Raw genomic sequence first — 20,339 nt, 5'->3', positions numbered from 1 at the left:
GCCACAGGCTGGTAGTTTGCCAGCCAAGAAGCTGCAGCAGCATTTCTGGCTCCTGTCTTGACCTAGTAACACTGTACCGTCTACCCTAAATAAAAGCTGCAGCTAATTATTAATAATGAAAATGTGATACATGCATTATTTAGTTCTGCTTAATGCTGCTTTTCCCCTTCCCTACAAGCCAGGTCATCACTGCTGTCCTGCACAACAGTGGCACCCAGTGGACGAGGTTCAAACTGCACAATTCAATCTTCAAAGGCCGTGAGCCAGCGTTCTGCATGTATCCTACTCAGGCATTTAAACAAAAGAAGCTTGAATAAGGAATTTAACACTGTAGCTGAGAAACCTGCAACACTGCTATTTGACATTAATAAAAAGGCTACGAAAATTTCTGAGTCCCCACTCTTTATGCTGATAGTGGCAAGTTTGTAAATCTGTGAGTAACACAAATAACTGTGTATCCCAAAAGAGCACTGTAATTCTTTAAAGGGATATAATTACTGATAGCAGCACTCTGTGTCTTTGGCCTGACAAGACTGACAATATCAGACCACTTCTTGTCCTTCAAGTAGCTCTATTTCTAAGAAGGGGAGCAGTAGTATGCAAAATTTGCAGCTCACGAAACCGAAGGAGAGAGTAAGAATTAAGATGCAAGTACGATGCAGAGCTGTGAGTTTTCATGTCAATCCATGTGTACATGCTATCATGCCAAACCACTGCAAGGAACTTCCCACAGCCAGTGAGACTCCCAGGTGGGACACACGTTGATGTTAAAATAACTGCAAACCACAAAGTGTCAGCTTAGGCCTTGCAGTTCTTTCTCAGAGCTGAATTTGGATCCTCCTAGCATAAGTTTACTACAGGAGTGGAAATGGAGGCAACCACAATATACTTGAAATACTCCTTTTTAGCAGAGAGCAGGTGAAATAGGTGTCACGTAAATATTTTACTGCCAGGAGGTTTATTTATCTCACAGTGATGTTGTTATCCTCCTTTTATTGTCTTCAGCAGCAAGCAAATGCTGGAACTAGTGTAGTGTGAATACAAAGCTACTGTGTTTACCTGACAAAACCAATCTACTCTCCTGTAATTTTTTCTGCAGTTGCTTTATCTCAAAATCTTTCTCTGTCACCAGTTTGTATAGTCTGCAGTTCTCATCCCGGACCTCTCGAAGCTGATCCTGGAGTTGTTCATTCTCAACCTCAAGCGATCTGACAAAAGAAAAAAAGGAAGTCATAATGGCAGATGTCTCTAGAATGTGTTTCAAACAGATGCTTCTAGAAATAAAGAAATGAAATGACTATGCTGAATGAGCTGAGCTCACCACGAATTACTGAATTAAGTAGAATATCCTGAACACCAGCTGGGCATCTGATATTTCACCTATTCAGTTTCCTTCTGTTCTTGGGAGCAAAGCATCACAGAGCAATCATCTTTTCCAGGGCTCCTGAGGCTGCAGAAGAGACTCACCTCATTCGCACTTACCTATCTGGTTCTTCAGAAGAAACAGGTGGGTTTGCCATTCAGCACCTGTGACATTCAGGCTTTACTTCCTATGCTTACCAAAGCCAATAGAAACCAAGAAAGCATAAACTACAAAAGCTGCTACTGAAGTTCTTTCTTCAAAAAGCGAACTCTTCATAGCAAGTCAAAAAAAGATCAGTTTCTGATGTCCTCATTTGATTTTCTTGGAACCCCACCAGGATGGACTACCATCAGCTTGTATTGTTATGTTACTCTTTGGAATTCACTTAGGAACAATGAATATCAAAAGCCCTCTGAATGGGAGGAAATAGCCCTGCTCCTCCAATTCTCTGGTACATTTAGTAACATTTATGGGTTTCATTTCTCTCGGATGTCCAGAGAATGAACAACTTTAATCTCTTTGCTGGTTTTTCATGACAGTTCCTCCAAATGTAAAATCTGGAAGTTAGGGCCTTGGGGGCACAATTAGACTGTGAAAACACAGGCATCTATCCAAGATGTCCCAGAGCTATCTGAGCCCACTATCTGGTGAGGAGATGCAATCTGATTACCCACACATAGGTGCCATCTGAGCTGCCCAGCCAACCCCCAGCTCCTGCTGCTTAAAGGCACAGGTCTCCTGTGTCCTGCCTTTCCCTGATACCCTAGGGCATCCCAGATAGCAACAGCAATCTATAGCAAGCAGCTGAATAAAACCCTAAATTCTCATTACCTGCACTGTGACCTTGGATATACACAGTGACTCAGTCTGGAATAGAGTCCCACACCTTCAGCCTACAGAGAGATTGCACCAGCCTGCAGGAAGTAGGTAGATCACAGGGATTTGGATGAAGGCCGGTTGTTTCAGTACGTGGCCATAAGCACAACCAGAGCCAGAAGTCAGCAATCTCAACAGTCACCTCACTTTTTTCTCTCAAAAGTTTTAGCAAGTTTTTTGCTCAAACCAGACTCTTAAATCCACACTCTGTATCTGCATGTCAGAATAAATGACCCCTTAAAGCACTGTTACAAGCTATAGAGGCAATTTATAAGAGGATTCACAATCCATAATTAAGCAATGCACTTCTGCTCCAAAGCTGAAAATCAAAGGGAGATCAAAGGCAGCTATTTACAAAGCAGAAGAAAGCAAGCAGCAATCTGAGCGAAGACAAAACTAAGTTATTCCCACACGTCCTACACACAGAAGTTAGCAACAGAACTGTGCAGATTTAATGAGGGACACATGGACAAAAAGATTCTCAACTGTTATGAAATTAAGATGCAAACAAGGTTCTAAGCTCATAGCACACCTGATCAGAGATCTCTTCCTCAGAGTTGGCTTGAGAAACACACCTGATCAGAGATCTCTTCCTCAGAGTTGGCTTGAGAAACTTAACACACAGCACCTGTGGCAAAATGGCTGGAAATCCCAACTGCACAGAGCTGGAGTCTTGTTTGAGGGACTTCTTCCCACCCCATTACAGAGTGACTCTATGCATTACAAAGAAGGTTTCCACCCAAGTGGTTCAGCAATGGGAAAACGATCAAAAGAAACAAGCTGCAAAAAGCTCACTTGTTTTACTGTAGTTCAAAGAAACAGAGCCAGAGGAAGTTGGTGAACAATGTCTATAACAGGTATTAGGGTATCTTTCCCAACTCTGTTACAGATTCTCCATGTGATGGGGAAAAATACTTAATCTTAAAGGCACCAAAACAGATAAAGCTACAGAAAAATAGACAGCAGTGTCAGCTGGATGTGTGCCTGAATAGGAATTGGAAGGAGGAATGGAAGGAAGGAAAAATGAACTTCTGAGGCCCAGAGGAAGGATGACAACTGAGAGGAGGAAGTGTTGCTGTAAACAACACGGACATACAGAAATCACTGCCACTGCAGACCATATGGAGGGAGTCCTGGTAATTGGGAACGACTTTCTTATGTGTTGTCATGGAAATACAGCAACACAGTATCTGTACATAATGATGAATCCTTTCCAGAAGCAAATCCTGCCTGGATTTGATAACTGCTCTTCTGCCAAACGTAGACATACACGAACAAAGGACAATCCAGATAAATCTGCAATCTGCTACACATGGTACGTCAAAGGAGGACGGACCAGGTTCTGCTGCAGCATTAAATAATTGGGTGTGAAGCAGTCTTCAGAAACAAGCTGCCCAGAGTAACACAGAAGGAAGAACAGCAGTTAGGGCCCAATAAAGCTTGGTTAATGGCCTGATAAGCCTTGCTAGAGGTCCCTTTCCCCACTATAGATTCTGGGAGGGAAAGCTGTCTCAAAGGTACATACCCAAGTGGCTTTCCACCTGTAATCTGCTGGTTTTGGCAGAGCTGGCAGCTCCTCCCACCCACCCATGTACCACAGCCCACATCCCTATCATGGCAGTAATAAAACAGTTTGTGTGGCTAAGGCTATAATCTAGATCACTGAAATGACTTGAGATAAAAATACCCTTGTCCCAGAAAGTGAATTGAGTTTCCAGCACAGCCCTGTAGACAGCTGTATCAGTAGAGCTGCAAGTGGTAAGCAGAAGCAGGATTTTTTTTAACCTGCCTTTACTTAACAGGGAGGAAATCACAGAATAGCTGACACTGTACCAGCAGAAGACATCTTTGGGATTCGTCTAGCTCCAAACCTATTTGAGACTGTAACAATACAAATAAATTAACTGTGTCAGGAGACACTGATTACATCCTAGGAGGAAGATGAATGATCTGAGATGGGGTTTCAAATCTGGTCCAGTAAATTGAACTGTGCACTCAGCCTCAAATGCAAGATAAAGGAAATTCTACAGTAGAATGTCTAGTATTCTGATAACCCAGATACTCCCTCAGTGGGTGAGATAAGACCCAAACCTCTGACCCTAGTATGATTTAAAAACCTACCTGGTGTATCCCTGTCAAGTATCCCACCCATGAGGCAACCTTATCTACGAGACTCTCCTGTACATACACCTCAGCTCCTATGGCTGTCTTTTGACCTACTAAATCATGTCATATGCGAAAGACACACAGGGGAACACTTCTCTGTGCTGCAGGCCTTTGGTTTATACCTGTTAGCTGCATGATGCTTTGCACATATTGGTCTCTGGAAATTATTCATGTAGGGAACTTGTTTACTTGTTTACTTGTTTATTTCCTAGGCAGGAGCTAACCAGCAGTTCACAGTCACCCTGAGTGACTGGAGGTGGTCAGATAGTACCTAGCTGGTACCTTAACCCCTCCATCCTGCAGCTCTTTACTTGTGAAATGCTGATAAATAAAGAACATATCACAGTGCAAAATATATCAGAAACAGTGAGAGTTTTCTCAGGATACTGGAAACTGAAGTCAAAGTGCTCTTTTACTGTGTCATAAGACCGGATGATAAACTTGCCTTTGGTGATCAAGGACCAGTGTTGCTACACTTTTACCTTTTGCTCTCATCTTCAGTTACAGGTTGTTCTGTTTCAAACAAGTTTAGATCAGTCGGGATGTTGAAAGTCTCCTTTCCATTGCCACTGTTACTCTTCTGACTGTTCTGCTTTTCTTTCTTCCTCTCCATTAGATTCTGCAGTCTTCTCTGCTGTTGTACCTGAAGAGCTTTAAACTGGCTTTTAAAATGTTCGTTCCCATTTACGTCTGACTCCATTGCTTACTAAAAGCATCACAAGAAGAAAATGAAGAGCAACAGAGAGCAGAGATCAACATCATATTCAAAACATCCTCTTCTAACAGCTGCTTTGTAGTTTTTCCACACTGACCTTTGCAGTCTCCCTGACACCACCTTTTCCTCTAAATCACTGTGTTCTTCAGCCTCACAGCTTCACTTTAATGGCTTTTTACCACAAATGCCTTTCAAACAGAAAAAAAAGAATTAAGAAATATCCTCAGGTCTTTTAACCTCCAACATTAAAAAAAGTGTTTAAAACTGTTTTCTAAACAGATCCATTTAAAACAAACACCTTTAGAGAAGAGCAAGTTGGGGCTGAATCAAAGCCAATGTAACAACCATGTTACTGAAAGGAATGCAGGCAGGCTGCTGCTCAGCTCCATCCGCAGGTTACAAAGGAAGGTGCTGATTCCCCATGTTGGGTCTAAGGTAGGACTGAGTGAAACTGAGAGCCCTATGAGATCTATGAAGAAAGGATGAGGGAATTGGGCTTGTTTAGCTTGAAGAAGGCTCTGGTGAGACCTCATTGTGGACTTCCAGTGGTTGAAGGGAGTGTATAAACAGGAGAGGAAATCGCTATTTGTGAGGGTGGACAGTGGTAGGACAAGGGGGAATGGTGTTAAACTGAGACAGGGGGAGTTTAGGTTGGATCTTAGGAAGTTTTTCCCCCAGAGGGTGGTGACACTCTGGCACAGGTTGCCCAAGGAGGCTGTGGATGCCCCATCCCTGCAGGCATTCAAGGCCAGGCTGGATGTGGCTCTGGGCAGCCTGGGCTGCTGGTTGGTGACCCTGCACACAGCAGGGGGTTGGAATGGGATGAGCAATGTGGGCTTTTGCAACCCAGGCCATCCAATGATTCTGTGATCCTGTTTATCCTCATGCTCCCTTTGGATACCAAGGTACCCCATCTTTCTAAGCACTGAGTGGTGACATTAAAGCGACAGTATTGCTATCCAGCTCAATGCCTACACCCTTTGCACTGTGATGAAGGCAGTTTGTTTTCCCAAGTGTTCCAGCCCTCTCTCCCATTTAAAACCAAACGTACCTTTGGTCTGACAAAAGCAATGGCTGAAGCTACCATAGGCACAGGGCCTATCTCACTCTGAGGCACTCAACAGCCTGATGAAGGACAAAGCGTCTGTGAGGAACTTTATTCAAGCACCAAGCCTGGCTGGGGATGAATTACAACCTGTGGGCACTGTTATACCTCGGGACTCTCAGGGCCGAAGGGGATGCGCCATAGCTCACCTCCTTCAGCTCCACACAGGCCGCGCTGCCCCATTCAGCCCCTCTCCGCCGTCCCACCCCCTCCGACCCCCCTGTTCCTACCTACCCGGCCTCCCCCAGCCCCGAGGCCGGCGGCAGAGCCCTCAGAGCCCGCGTTGGCCCGGCCGTACTCAGCCCCTCCGGCTCCGGGCTCCGCTGCCGGCCCACGCCGTTCCCATGGCAGCAACATGGAGAGGGCGGAGGAAAGCGCGGGGCCGCGCATGCGCACTGAACGCCGCTCTCCTCAGCGCGGCCGCCATCTTAGCGCCCTCAGCCTCCAGGCGACCCACAGAGATGGGGGGGTGATGGGAGCCGCCATGCTTCCATCCTGGGGGAGAGGAGTACGATTTAAGGCTAAATATAGCAGAAAAAGTCCGGCCCCACAGGAAATCCTCACACACGCATTGATTACCTGCATTGCTCTCAGCTGTTTATTCACATTGCATCACACACACCCCTCCCCACAACATTACCACAGCGCTGGAGGGCACACCTCGCTTTATTCATGAAACATTGGCACGATGGAATGTAGGCTAGTCAGAGTTTGTCTGTTTTTAAAACCAATTCACTTCATCGATACATTTATTTATGTGTCTGCTGTTAGAGATACAAGGGGGTTCCTGCATAAAACCACACTGGCAGTTTACAAAGGTCTTTACACCTCACCCAAGGGGCTTTTCAGATGCAAGTGCTTCAAAATTACTATGGGAAAACCTTATTGTATAAATTAGAGCTAGATCACACTTCAAAAAGCATTAGAATGCCAAACCCAGACATACTTTAAATGTTACATTTAAATATTAGCCAGAAGGACACTGAAGTTACACAAAATACAGTAATCCAAGGGGCTGAAAGCCTATGGTAAAAAATAGGGAGCCTGTGTCTTCCTTAACGATTAATAAATATAACATTTAAATAGCTGAAAAGCACCAAATAACTTCACGCCTTAAATAAAAAGAAATAAAATAGATGTTTATAGATCTCTCTGTTTTAGTGCTACTAGAAGCTTATAAATTACAAAGCCGGAGGCTGGCAAATATACAGGACAGAAAGCGACGTGAAAATACAGTGCTGTCTTACAGACACAGCCTCTACACCCTGGCTGAGGTCTAGCAAAGCTAGCTCAGACTTCTTCATTTTGGGCAATGGCAACAAGAGAAGTCACCAATTGTAGGACTGAGTAAAACAGCCCAGGGGAAGAATATGGGTGCTCCACTGCATCCCCTAAAAAGCAGGGTATGATAGTGCCAAAGGGAACCACACTGCCATACCCATTCACTTAGTATGCAATCATTTATGCTGCCAGCCTCAGAACAGCGTACCATGTACAAAAATAAAGGGCAATTCTCTAAAACAATATATATTTCCCCCCCCCCCCCGCTCAAGAACCCCTTGATATGAGGTTTATAGATGCAGTACACAGGCCACCACTGGGACAGATGTAGGTCATTGTTCTATTACTCCTTGGGCTTTATCACATACTCCCGAAGCATGGAATACAGCACACCTATGAGACAGAAAAAAACCCACAGTGTGAGAAGAAGAAAGCTTTAAGGAATACTTAAATAGGGCCTCAAAGTACAGATCCCTCAGTACATTCAGGGATAATAACATCACTGTCTATGCAAGCTGGCTTTCCAATGCATTAAATTCAGAAATAGCAATGTATCTACATGGGAAAACATTAATAGCAGGTGGTCTTTTGTCTTTGCCTCTAATTTCAATACCTCCAGAAGCTTCCCACACATATAGTACAAACTTCTACTCTCAGAGCTAACAGAGCTCAGTACTCAACACGTGCAGTACAACACCCACCAGCAGGAAAAGAGGTGCAAGAAGGTCCCCACAACCCCCTGCTCAGTACGTACCACAAGTTATTGCTCCCACAACGAAACCCTGCGCTGCCACACGCATGTGAATCAGGTGGAGCGACATCTTTGTGTTCCCCCGGTGCTTCAGTTTGTACAGCCCATAGCCCACCACTACAGCAAAGCCAGCCATCCCTGCAAGAGAGGAAAACACCCATGTGAGTAAAGATCACATCCCTCACCTCAATGACCTTGATTTGCCTCAAGAAACCCTGAGAATAAGCATGTTTTTGTCTGTTGGCTCTCCATATACAGCACAAGTCCTTGTCCTTCCCACTGCTTTCCACCTCATTTAAATCACAAGTCAGCAGGGAAGACACTGACAATTTCCAGTGGTGTTAAAACACAACAGCAGAAACTCAGGGATTATTGTCAAAGTGTCAGAATCCCTTCAATATTTCTCAGAGAGCACAAGTGCTGCTTGCTTTCTTGGAAGGAAGTTCACGCTCAATAAAACAGCTCAGCTTTGGCTGGGGCATTCAGTGCTAATGGTGGGTGGAGGCATCCTAACATATCACCTGCCTGCCCAGCATGTTATATTGGGTGTTGTCACATTTGGACTTCTTTCACCTGGACACAAGTCATCAGTTCCCTCTCCCATGTTACAGGGCAGAGGTTCAGCATGGTGTCTTCATAGAGACACTGTCCATTTTAGTCCTACAAACCACACAGGCCGAGCTGTGCCATTTCCTTCTGGTATAAAGTGCTCCCATAGAACGACAGTGGGCAGCAGTTTCCAATCCCCACCACTTCAGTCTGCATTTAAGGATGGTTATTTACATAATTCAAAGAAGGCTGCCAAGTTTTAAGGATTGTGTGTATTTCACTGCCAAAAACCCAGACAGCTTGGCTACAAGAAACATTACTAGTTCCACCTGAGAAGCTAACAGCCTTTCTCTGTGCATGATTTACAGAATACCTTCATTAAATACAAATAATTCTGGTGCCTGCAAGGCAGCTCTGACACAATTTGAGCTGATCCACCTGGGGGAACCCAGCCCATGGAGCCTGCAGCAACGAGCCACAGAGCAAAGTCCTGTGACCACAGAAACCAGAAGCAGCGATCAGCCGTCATGGAACAGCTCACCCCAACTGACCCGAACAGCGTCCATTTAAGGCAGCTGGAAATCAAACCCTCTCCTGTTAGAGGTGGCTCCCAATCACAGCAGAGTTCTCAGGGTGCACACAGACCTGTCCTCCAGGCTTTTCCATCAGCTCAGAGGCTGAGAACTCAGCCAACCTCAAGCTGGGGAACCATTAAACCCAGCAGGAAAACGCTAGGATTGCAGAACAGCAAAGGAAAACCTCATCTTTAGGGCGTGGGATGAATTCTAGATACTCGTTTGCTACATTATTACCTTGAAAGTCATATTGTAGCGATCACATATAGCCAATAACATTAGAACAGCTGCTAGGCACCCTCCTCATCACAGGACCACTTCAGTACATCTTTTGAAATCCACCTAAGCATTTTTGGGCATTATTTTTGGAGGATCTGGGTCTGCTATTATTAAGATGAGAGGCCCCATCGATTTCTCTCTTAACACAGAAGCAAATAAATACCATCGCAGGTACGAGCAGCACCAGGAAGTCATTACAAAGAGGAAACCATTTCAGCCCCATTCACAGTATGGGCCTGTATTTGCCTTATTGATTTCCCACCCAGAGCAGGTCTATGTAAATACATCCAAACCTCAGCTCACCAATGGGTACGAATGGCGTCTCCTTAAACTTCCGTAGCAGCTTCGACGTCTGGCTGGTTTCAGTCTCATACTCGGGGTAAACTGGTTCATGATCTGACGACATGGTGCCTGCAAAGACAACGAGTCTCCCTTGAGATTTTACCAATAAGAAAAAGAAAATCCTTTTATCTATTCCATAAGAAATGAAGGTCACCTTAGTTCAGTGCAAGCCACGAGAGATGAAGAGCTGCATACAGATGATTTAATTCAAGTGAAGCTTTGGTTAGTGATACCCTCGTGCATTGCTCACGCTGTTTGATAGCAGAAACTTGCTGCTCTGTTCAATCTTCCCCCCCATTACAGACCCCAGCCCGCTCCCAGGCCCCCCATACCCGTGGATCGCCGGCATCACCCCGCTCCCCGGCCCGCCCTGACCTTGCCCGACACCGGGCCGCCCCGAGGCCTGCAAGGCCGCCCCGCCAGCCCCGCGTCAAAGCGGAGGCGAACCAAGAAGGAGAAAGGAAAGAGCCTGGCTGGATAACGACCCTCAGCCCCCTCACCCGGCGCCGCGCTCCGCTCCCACCGCACAGCGCTCACGGCAGCCGCCGCTCCGCACTCGGCTCCCGACACCGGCCGGTGTGTGCGGCACCAGGCCCCGCCCCCTGCTCTTATGGCCGGCAGCCTTGGGCCCACCCCCCTGCCCGCATCGGAACTACAAACCCCAGAGCGCCAAGCGCCCTCCGCCAGCCAATCCTGATGATAGGAGACCGTGCAATCTCCTATGACGTTATAGTATGAGGATGTACAGGTACTGGGTGCTGGAAACCCTGACAGCCAATGAAACCTATTCTTGACCTCGACAGGCTGGAAAACTGGGCTCAGGTGAACCTAATGAAGTTCAACACGGCAAAGTGCAAGGTTTTGCACTTGGTACGGAAGAACCCCAGGCACCTGTACAGGCTGGGAGGAGTGGTCCTGGAGAGCAGCTCGGAAGAGAAGGACCTGGGGGTCCTGATGGACGAGAGACTCAACATGAGCCAGCAGTGCGCTCTGGCAGCCCGGAAAGCAAATGGGATCCTGGGCTCCATCAGGAGAGGGGTGGTCAGCAGGGATAGGGAGGAGATTGTCCCTCTTTACTCTGCTCTTGTGAGGCCCCATCTGGAGTACTGTGTCCAGGTGTGGAGCCCTCAGTACAAAAAAGACATGGAGATTTCGGAAAAGGTCCAGAGGAGGGACAGGAAGATGATCAGGGGGCTGGAGCACCTCCCCTATGAGGACAGGCTGAGGGAGTTGGGTTTGTTCAGCCTGGAGAAGAGAAGGTTGAGGGGTGACCTCATTGCAGCCTTTCAATACCTGAAGGGAACTTACTCCCAGGAGGGGAGTAAACTCTTGGAAAGGGCTGACAATAGCAGGACTAGGGGAAATGGTTTTAAGTTAAAAGAGGGAAGATTTAGGTTGGATGTTAGGGGGAAGTTCTTCACTAGGAGAGTGGTTAGGCCCTGGAACAGGCTGCCCAGGGAGGTTGTGGATGCCCCGTCCTTGGAGGTGTTCAAGACCAGGTTGGACAGGGCCCTGGGCAACCTGATCTAGTAAATGTGTATGTTTGGTGGCCCTGCCAGGCAGGGGGGTTGGAACTACATGATCCTTGAGGTCCCTTCCAACCCGGGTCATTCTGTGATTCTGTGACCCCATACACCCCCATCTGAAACAAAGGGATGTGGCCACAGGGTCAGGAGCAGCCGTGTGACCTCAGAGAGGCCTGAGATATAGGGAAGCTGATGCTATCAGTGCTGTCATTACCCTGACTGCCTCAGGCCTTCAGCAGTGCCTGTACTCAGCTACAGATGGTCACTATTACTTTTCTTTCCCTTATTATTTATAGCATCACTATGAACAAACAGCATTTGCAAAACCATAGGGACCGGGGGATGAACTCAGCACATTGTTGCATCCCCAAGAGTGAGTTTTGAAGCTGCTGTTTTCAGGAAGCAAAACAGAACATTGTTTTGTTTTTTTTATTTTTATTTTTATTTTTATTTTTATTTTTATTTTTATTTTTATTTTTATTTTTATTTTTTTTTCCCAGCAGCTTGTTGGCTTTTTGCTTCAGAAATTACGTTGATGTAAACCCACATTCAACATCAAATGGAAGTTCTCTGGTGGATGGCAGGACCCTGCTTTTCCTCCATCTCATTTTTGCCTTTTTACCTTTATATTTTCTAAATTTGAGCTCAGTTTGCCCCCTCTTTACACTGAACCAGGGATTTTAAAGCCTGAAGGCAGCATAGACATTTTTCTTAATTATGGAAGCAGTGCCTGGAGCTCAAACAAAAAACCCCCTCAGGATCCTGAAGATGCTTAAAACCTTCCCCTGAACTTGGAGGCAACTTGTCATAGCAAAACAGCATAGAAAAGTTCTTTGTGGAGCCCTCACCCCATTTTTGGAGTCTGGGGCCTTAAAGAGAGCAGAGCCCTGCTTTTCCAGGCATCACAAAAGCAAGCAGCTCTTCTATACCCTTTACTTTTAATTATTATTTTTAATGCTACTGAACGTCCCTAAATGTGCTTTCCATTATCGATAATCTGGTTACATTAATTGCCAAAGCCATTAAGGCTCTGCAGAGTATAAAAGGAAAAAAAAAAGGAGTCTGCAATTACCAGCTCCCAAATGGACTTAAAATCTGGTAATAAATGACAGCGAGGGCTGCTCTTGGCCATGGCTGTTACAGACAAGTTTAATTCCCTGCAGCTCTGAGCTCTGTGCTCTAGGGTAGAAACTCAATTATAAGCCCAAACTCACTTTGTTTTCATTGCTGGGCTAACGATGGTCCTGTCACCTGAAGCAGCCCCATCAAAGCCTGTGCTTTTTGCTCTCTGCTAATGTGTGCATTGCCCAGGCCTGGGAGCACTGCTTTAGCTGAGGCAGATGATTGCTGTAATTGACCAACTAAATGGCTGGTTTGGTTCCCTTTGGAAACCTGAGCCTTACCCAGGCAGCAGAAACAAGCAGCTTTTGGTCTTGCATGGGCACTGTAGGGAAATGCAGGTTTGGTGCAAGGGCAGAGCCTGGAGCAGCTGAGATGTGGACTAGGAGCTGCATTGATTTTCCCTGAAGAGTGTTTTAAATCAGTAACACCCATATTTTTGGTGCAAAAGTCATTTTGGAACAGTGGACAAGGAAGTAACCAAAGAAATGCATCTCAGAGTAACACAGCAACAGCAAAGAGAACACGGGGACCAGGCTGGAGGCAACCCCTGCAGCTGAGCATTGAGATCTGACATCTCAGTGCAGGATGGTTTCCTGACATTGGAACTGTCAGCACTAGGTTTTCAGACAGTCAGAAGAGGCCGGTTAGCTCTAAGCAAGAAGCTGGGCTGTGTAAGCCCGGTCTGTCTCACCTCCTTACAAATCCTATTTCAGCTTTTATCAGGGGTGGTGTCAGCACTGCGGTGACTCCAGGAAAGGCAAAAATAAAGGCAGAGTGGTCACACTGAGCTCACATTTCCTCTTGCACCACTGTGAGAGATCTGTTCCTAAAAGCCTGAGTCAAACTTCTGGCACAATGGGAACTGCCCGCCGTGGAGCAGCGGCTCTTGTAAGTGTATTTTCTCTTTTGTGCTTGTAGGTAGTGGAAAAAACCTGGAGAGGTTCCTTTGGGCTGGGATTAATTTCAGAGCTCAGCCCATGTATTTCTTGGGGGGATTAATTGCTTTTTTGCTCTGCAACATGGGAGCCCAGAAGTGGGGGTTGTGGGGTAGCTGCCCCAGTGTGGCTGCAGGGGGTGCTGGAGCTGTACGGAGTCTCACTGTATGTCAGAGTGGGTGGAAAACTTTGGCTTCCTCCCATGGACGTGTAGTCCAGAGTGCGTTCAGCTGCAGATGAGTTTCCTCCAAAACAAGAAGCAGAAAAAAATAAAGCTCGTTCCCATAAAGTTTTCTTTGTTGTGCTGTGCATCCGTATGTCTGCTATCTGCTGCTCACCAAGGGGAGGTGAGACTGCAGGAAAACATCACAGCTCTGCTCACACTAAACTTTCTCTCCTTTTCAGCCAGCCTGGGATGGATACTTCGGCAGTCTCAGACATGGGGTCACAGCAGGTATGTTCACCTCTTGCAACTCTGCACTGCAGGGATCCTCAGCTCTGCTCTAAGCCTTCCATGAGAAAGGCCTGATTCTGGCCCTAGCTGCCTTTGGGGATCTTGGTCATGGGTAGGGTTGGGGTTAGCACAGCTTGTCCTGGGAACAGTGGCTGTTAGAGCCTGGAGTTTAGTCTTCATCAGTAAAAAACACTCTGGCCTTCCTGGTACCAATGGGAGGTGGCTCAGGCAGATTTCATCTCCCACCATAGGAGATTTCACCTCTTCATTGACAGACATTGCCCCGTTTGGGTGACTTTTGGAAGATGACTTCCTTGTGATGCTCTCGTGGTTGGAGTTTGTTGAGAATCAGACTCTGAAACTAGGAAGTTCTCTCAATTATTGACCGTTTACTGAAGTGTGGTCTGCAGCTGTTAGAACGATGCGCAGTCACGGGTCACAGGAGGAACAACTCTAATGCATGGCCTTGGGCAGGGGCTTCAACCAACCTCTTGTCTCATGCTTTGATTCCTAGAACTGACACAAAGAAGGGACCATGTTGTACCAGGAGCAGTTACTTTTTGGTACTTTGTTTCTGAGAGCAGCCCTACCAAGCTGAAGGTGCTGGTGGTAGGTTCTGCTGTGCTGAAAAGCAGGATGACAGGTTGTATATTAGGATAAATTTCTTCTCAGAAAGAGTGGTAATGCTCCAGCATAGTCTGCCCTGAGAGGTGGTAGAGTCCCAGTCTCTGGGGGTGTTCAAGAAGAGGGTAGATATAGTGCTGAGGGGCATATGGTCAATGAGCATGGTGCGGGTAGGTTGGGGCTGGACTTAGTGGTCTCAGTAGTCTTTCCTAACCTGAATGGTTCTATGATTCTATGCCACTTTCTCAGTAGCAATCCTGGTGAACACAGAGCAGTACACAGCTGGGTGTGGTGCTGGACTTCACATAATTTAGGGTAGAAACTTCCTTAAAAGCCTGCAGTGGTGTCAGAGGGAAGTGGTGAATCAGCTCACAGGAGACCATGTTTTTTGTGCACGGGAGCAGGGAAACCTAAAGCATTATTTTAAATGTTTGTTTGTATGGCTGTCTCCATGCTGTAGGCAAAGGCCAAAGAGTGCACTGGAGTGAAGAAAAGATTCCACATTTGCTTTTCCTGCAACGAGACATTTTGAAAGGCCTTGGTGATACCCTTCTCCTGTCTTTTGCTCCTAGGCAGCCACTTGCCGTACGCAGCTTCAAAGCTGATGACAACAGCTGCAGCCTTGCTGGATGGCCAAGATTACACTGCCAGATTGAGCGACTACCCCTACGAGTACCTGGATGAGGAGGATTACATGCTTTATGGCCTTTGCACCAAAGAAGAGGTGGTCTCCTTTAGTAAAGCATTCTTGCCAGCTTTTTACACCGTGGTTTTCCTGGTTGGGTTCACTGGGAACATTCTTCTATTTACTGTCCTCATGTATGTCAGTAAGAAAGAGAAGATGGTAGAGGTGTATCTGCTGAACCTGGTGGTTTCAGATTTCCTCTTGCTGCTAACCCTTCCTGTCTGGGCCCTGTTCATTTCTCAGTGGGTGACCTGGGATCTGTTGTGCCCCTTCTTAAATGCCATGTACATCATGAATTTTTACAGTGGTATCTTTTTTGTAAGCTGCATGAGTCTGGACACGTATCTGCAGATAGTTCATGCTTGCTCTCCTCACAGCTTTGTGACACAAAAGAAGTCCTTCCTCATCTTGTTGGTGTTGTGGGTCCTCTCCATACTCCTCTCCATTCCTGACGCCCTCTTCAGCAGCACAAAGGAAATGCACAACAAAACCATCATGTGCACGCATGATTACGGCCAGAAACACTTACTTTGGAAAGTTGTCTTTCAGGTCACTCAAAACGTTGTGGGTTTCCTTCTGCCCTTCTTCTTCATGGTGTTCTGCTATTCCCGCAGCATGTGTGTCCTCACCGTGTCCCGGGTGCCTGGCTCAAGGAGAGCACTCCGCTTTGTCTTTACTCTGGTAGCTGTCTTCTTTGTCCTGTGGTTCCCTTACAACATTGTCCTCATCCTTCACTCCCTGCAGTACGTTGGTCTGATCCAGAGCTGCGAGAGGAGTAGGCAACTGGACTATGCCATACAGATCACAGAGAGCTTGTCCTTTGTCCACTGCTGCCTCAACCCTGTGCTCTATGCTTTTGTGAGGAAACGGTTCAGGTTGTACTTATGGAAGATCCCCCAGGCGTTCTGTAGGAAGGGCACCTTTGACATCCAGCTCTCAGAGACAAGCAGCTCTTGCAGCAGATACACCGCTCAGATAGAAATGCTGAGCATCACCAACATGTGATTAATTCTTGCTGGCTTTTGCCATGTGCCAGGGGGGTGCACTCAGCCGGGCTCACCCCTTATCCTACCAGGAGAGACAACAGGAGGAACAGGCTCTTTTAAGTTGGTCTGACCCTCTGGGGGTCAATGAGCTGTGTATGCCACATTGAAGTGTACTGAGCAGGACCCTGTGTCTACCCAAGGGATGGATCTTTGGTCTGAGATCAGTTTGATCATTGCAGCGCCAGAATTCAGACCAGTAACAATCAGTAAGAGAGAGAAAGAAAAACCAAAATGAAAAACCATCACTAACAGACTTCAGTTTAACCTCTCCACGGAGTGGCAGCATGGCCTAAAACTGATGAGCATGGAAAGCTATTAGCCAATCCTTATAACTGTCTTGCAGTTCAAGGTTACTAGTTTGCTGACCTTTATTTAAAAGGTACTGTTCACCCCAAATGCTTTTGAACTTTAGCTGGGCTTTTTTCAGCCTAGAAATCAATTCAGCACGTGAGCTGGCTAGAACAGTGCAAATAAAGTTTATACCTTCAGAGCAAATACTCATCACCTTCTTAATTTTATTGCTAGACAGGGTTACTGATAGGACTGAGAAGGGTTTTCAGTTGAACAAAAAATGTGCATTTCTTTTCACTGCCATTATTTACAGCATCACTGCTGTGTGTTTCCAAAATGGCAAAGCTGGGAGCTTTGCTCAAAAAAAGGCTGAAGCAAATATATATATAGCTGATGCTGTGCTGTGGGTCAGGTCAGTGGGGGGAATGTGGGAAGGGAAGAACAGCTGGGAAACAAATCTGAGATAGAGATCTTCATCTCCTGACCCACCCAGGGGAGAGCCAGTGGGACTGTGCAGAGATAGGATGCTTAGGGGAAGAGGTGAAGGAAAAGAAAATGAAGAGTGAAGTGGGGAGGAACAAGGGTGGGAAAATATGGAGCGGGTGGAAGCAGCTTGCACTGTGCATGGTCATCTCCTTACTATATCCTTTTCCCTACCTCCTCACCACGTAATGCCCCTTTATCCCATAGGAGGCTGCTGCAAGGTCCACATGCCAGCAGCTGGATGCCCAGCGCTGCACTGGGCACAAGGGATGGGGTCCCTGGGGTCCCCAACAGGAGACATTGAGGAGCAGTAGGCAAAATGAATAGAGCTGTTGGAGACCTTTCCTTCTCTTGGCATTTGGGACCAAAGTAGCTCAGCTCTGTCCCCCCCTTGGTCCCAGTTCCAGCACAACTTCAAACATCTGCTCCTCCTCTCTTTTTTCCAGCCCACACTACATGTGTGTAACCTGGTGTTAAACACAGAAATTGATGAGGGAATCCTCCGAAGACCCTTCTTCAGAAACTCAGAGCAGCCCAGAAAACTGTCTTGGTTGGCTTATACTGCTGCAGAGCCCGCACTGACACCCATCCACTTTATGCAGCAGTTTGTTGACCTCAGTGGACTCTAACATACCTTCCACCTCAAAAATCTCTGTGTCAGCCAAGGAAAGAGATGTCCTCACTCTGAAAAGGCAAAGCAAATAATCGCTGCCAATCGGGGCAGGTGCTGTCAGCTCTGCATCTGCATATCAGCTGCTGAATGGGAATAAAAAGCACTCTGCTCACTCTGGGTCATACCCATAGGCAGGAGAATGGCTACAATGGCATTCTGGGCAGTTTTCCTCTGCACCTTGGTGGTATCACTGCTCGGGGGGCTTTACCTCCTGGGGGCCTTTCGGAGACGAAGACCCAATGAGCCACCTCTGGACAAAGGCATCATTCCCTGGCTGGGTTACGGACTGGATTTCAGGAAGGACAGTTCAGGGTTTCTAAGTAAGATGCAGAGAAAACACGGAGATATTTTCACAGTGCTGATTGGAGGCTATTACTTTACCTTTGTGATGGACCCCTTCTACTTTGGAGCCATTGTGAAGGAATCACGGTCTAAACTAGACTTTCTGACCTTTGCAGCTAAATTGGTTTTCCAGGTTTTTGGCTACAAGTCCAGCAAGAACAACAACAGCGCGCTGCATGCTTTTAACACAAAGCATCTGATGGGAGAAGGACTCAGTCTCCTGACACAAGCCACCATGGATAACTTCCAGAAGCTGATGCTTTTCAAGCTGAGCTCAGGAGAGGAGAAGCAACCATGGCAAGAGGCCAACCTCTTCCACTACTGCTATAACATCGTCTTCAGAGCTGGGTACCTGGCTCTGTATGGCACCCAGTCTTACCAAGAGACAGGGAGCAAGGAGAAAGCTCACGAGCAAGACCTCATCCACTCCAACCAGCTGTTCACCGAGTTTCGAAAGTATGACCGCCTCTTCCCCCGCCTGGCCTATGCCATGTTGCCTCCCAAGGACAAAGTAGAGGCTGAGAGGCTGAAGAGGTTTTTCTGGGATGCTCTGTCTGTGAGTAAGGCCTCTCAGAAGGAAAATGTCAGTAGGTGGATAAGTGATCAAGACCAGTTTTTGGCAGAAAATGGTGTCCCTGACTACATGCGGGACCGCTTCAAGTTTATGATGCTGTGGGCATCCCAAGGCAATACGGGCCCTACTGCCTTCTGGCTCCTCTTGCATCTCATGAAGAATCCAGAAGCTATGACAGCTGTGAAGGGAGAGGTAGAGAAAGTCCTGAGGGATCATGGCCAAGAAGTGAAGCCCGGATGCCCACCAGTTAACATCACCAGAGACATGTTAGACCAGACTCCCTTTCTGGACAGTGCCGTGGAGGAGACCCTGAGGCTGGTGGCAGCCCCAATCCTGATCAGAGCCGTCCTCCAGGATATGAACCTCAAAGCGAGTGGTGGCACAGAGTACACTCTGCGCAAAGGGGACCGGGTAGCTCTGTTCCCACACCTCTCTGTGCAGATGAACCCAGAAATCCACCCCGAGCCTCACAAATTTAAGTATGACCGCTTTGTCAACCCAGACGGCACCAAGAAGGATTTTTACAAGGATGGTAAACGTCTGAAATACTTTAACATGCCTTGGGGGGCTGGTGTATCCACGTGTCCAGGGCGGTTCTTTGCTACAGCTGAAATTAAATTGTTTGTGTCCTTGATGCTGACTCACTATGACCTGGAGCTGGTCAACGACAAAGAGGAGATCCCGGCCATAGATTCGAGCCGTTGGGGTTTTGGAACCATGCAGCCTGTTCACGACGTTCGCTTCAGATATCGGCAACGTGTTTGAGAAAGCCGTGGTGTGCTGTTTGTTCAGATGTTGCTGTGAAATAAACTGCCCAAGCTGTTGGCTGCTGGATCCATGTGGAGCCAATGTCAATATGTTATTTGCTTAACAGTGTTGTGACTTCTCTCTTTGTCTGCTTTGCTTGTAGTGCTGCCCTGCATCTCCCGTTACCGTGTCTGGGTAGGTTATGTGATAAAAGCTTACCTGCACACCCACAGGGGAGCCCAGAGAGGTGATGGTGAGGTGGTGGACCCCAAATAGTACCCTGCTGGGTTACTCTCAGCCCTTCACAACAGCCACCAGCCTGTCAGAATCCAACCTGCACATACCAAGAGGAGAATAGGGACGTAATGGTAGGTGGGAACCCAAATTAAGGATGGATCTCTTTGGGGTTGTCCCACCAGAGCAGCAGCAGCCCAGTATGAGGGCCACTGTGTCACAGGTGTTGGGATGAAGGTGGGTTGCTGTTAAGGGTTAAAGCATTTTGTGGGGCACAGAGGAGAGGCATGTGGGGATTGCACAGGGTTTATGGTGGGATGCTTGAGGAAGGAACCAAAATGGAGAGAAGGAGGGATTTAGGTGATATGGGGAGGAAAGTAGAGTTATAAGGGGTTAAAAATGAGCAGGTGTGTGGAAATAGTTTGTCCATACTCTTGCCTTTTCACGCTGTGCCCAATCTGCACAGCTTGCCCCAGCTTCTTAAATCCCTTTCCTTAAGGACTGCCCTTCTGTGAGGGGAGAGCTGGGGTCTGGTGTGCAAACCTGGTTCCTGATGTCTTCCCAGCCTTTGATTTGCTTTGCTGCACTCCAGCCAGTGCAT

The 20,339-nt window shown here is 47.1% G+C and overlaps 4 protein-coding genes across 11 annotated transcripts in view; 2 read left to right on the top strand and 2 right to left on the bottom strand.

The window, feature by feature from the left end:
- The window catches only part of CCDC13 (coiled-coil domain containing 13), a 29,748-nt gene extending 23,139 nt beyond the window's left edge, over positions 1-6,609 (bottom strand). The window contains exons 1-5 of one of the 4 annotated variants that reach the window (XM_015853008.2): positions 6,460-6,586; positions 6,172-6,245; positions 5,218-5,308; positions 4,888-5,111; positions 1,060-1,208 (exon numbers count right to left, since the gene is read on the bottom strand). In XM_015853008.2, the coding sequence (XP_015708494.1) occupies positions 1,060-1,208; positions 4,888-5,105 (367 nt within the window). In that variant the 5' untranslated portion in view covers positions 5,106-5,111; positions 5,218-5,308; positions 6,172-6,245; positions 6,460-6,586. Of the gene's footprint in view, positions 1-1,059; positions 2,772-2,814; positions 5,112-5,217; positions 5,309-6,171; positions 6,246-6,459 lie in introns of all 4 variants that reach the window. The other 3 variants (XM_015853007.2, XM_085539157.1, XM_015853009.3) reach the window with 3 other exon arrangements.
- A 191-nt stretch (positions 6,610-6,800) lies between these two features.
- On the bottom strand, positions 6,801-10,584 carry HIGD1A (HIG1 hypoxia inducible domain family member 1A). 3 transcript variants are annotated; one of them, XM_085539164.1, is made up of 4 exons: positions 10,378-10,584; positions 9,964-10,071; positions 8,261-8,395; positions 6,801-7,899 (listed from the first exon to the last, which is right to left on the bottom strand). In XM_085539164.1, the coding sequence occupies exons 2-4, from the start codon at positions 10,064-10,066 to the stop codon at positions 7,850-7,852; spliced, it is 288 nt and encodes a 95-aa protein (XP_085395290.1). In that variant the 5' UTR covers positions 10,067-10,071; positions 10,378-10,584; the 3' UTR covers positions 6,801-7,849. The 3 variants fall into 3 exon arrangements, with proteins under 3 accessions (XP_085395290.1, XP_015708502.1, XP_015708501.1); XM_015853016.3 differs by having other exon boundaries at positions 10,488-10,584; XM_015853015.3 differs by having other exon boundaries at positions 10,503-10,584.
- A 2,560-nt stretch (positions 10,585-13,144) lies between these two features.
- Positions 13,145-17,932, top strand: ACKR2 (atypical chemokine receptor 2). 3 transcript variants are annotated; one of them, XM_085539163.1, is made up of 4 exons: positions 13,386-13,538; positions 13,991-14,039; positions 15,236-15,387; positions 17,615-17,932. In XM_085539163.1, exons 1-4 carry the CDS (start codon positions 13,506-13,508, stop codon positions 17,795-17,797), a joined length of 417 nt encoding a protein of 138 aa, XP_085395289.1. In that variant the 5' UTR covers positions 13,386-13,505; the 3' UTR covers positions 17,798-17,932. The 3 variants fall into 3 exon arrangements, with proteins under 3 accessions (XP_015708497.2, XP_085395288.1, XP_085395289.1); XM_015853011.3 differs by lacking the exon at positions 17,615-17,932 and having other exon boundaries at positions 13,145-13,538; positions 15,236-16,891; XM_085539162.1 differs by lacking the exon at positions 17,615-17,932 and having other exon boundaries at positions 13,146-13,538; positions 13,995-14,039; positions 15,236-16,891.
- On the top strand, positions 17,852-19,628 carry CYP8B1 (cytochrome P450 family 8 subfamily B member 1). The gene has a single exon (XM_032442811.2). It carries the CDS (start codon positions 17,981-17,983, stop codon positions 19,520-19,522), a length of 1,542 nt encoding a protein of 513 aa, XP_032298702.2. The 5' UTR covers positions 17,852-17,980; the 3' UTR covers positions 19,523-19,628.
- The last annotated feature ends 711 nt before the right edge of the window (positions 19,629-20,339 follow it).

The sequence above is a fragment of the Coturnix japonica genome, chromosome 2 (assembly GCF_054131305.1).
Source record: "Coturnix japonica strain WE chromosome 2, WE-NBRP24, whole genome shotgun sequence".
Lineage (NCBI taxonomy): Eukaryota > Metazoa > Chordata > Aves > Galliformes > Phasianidae > Coturnix > Coturnix japonica.
The sequence above is the reverse complement of the archived record's forward strand: the minus strand, read 5'-3'. Positions and strand labels throughout refer to the sequence as shown.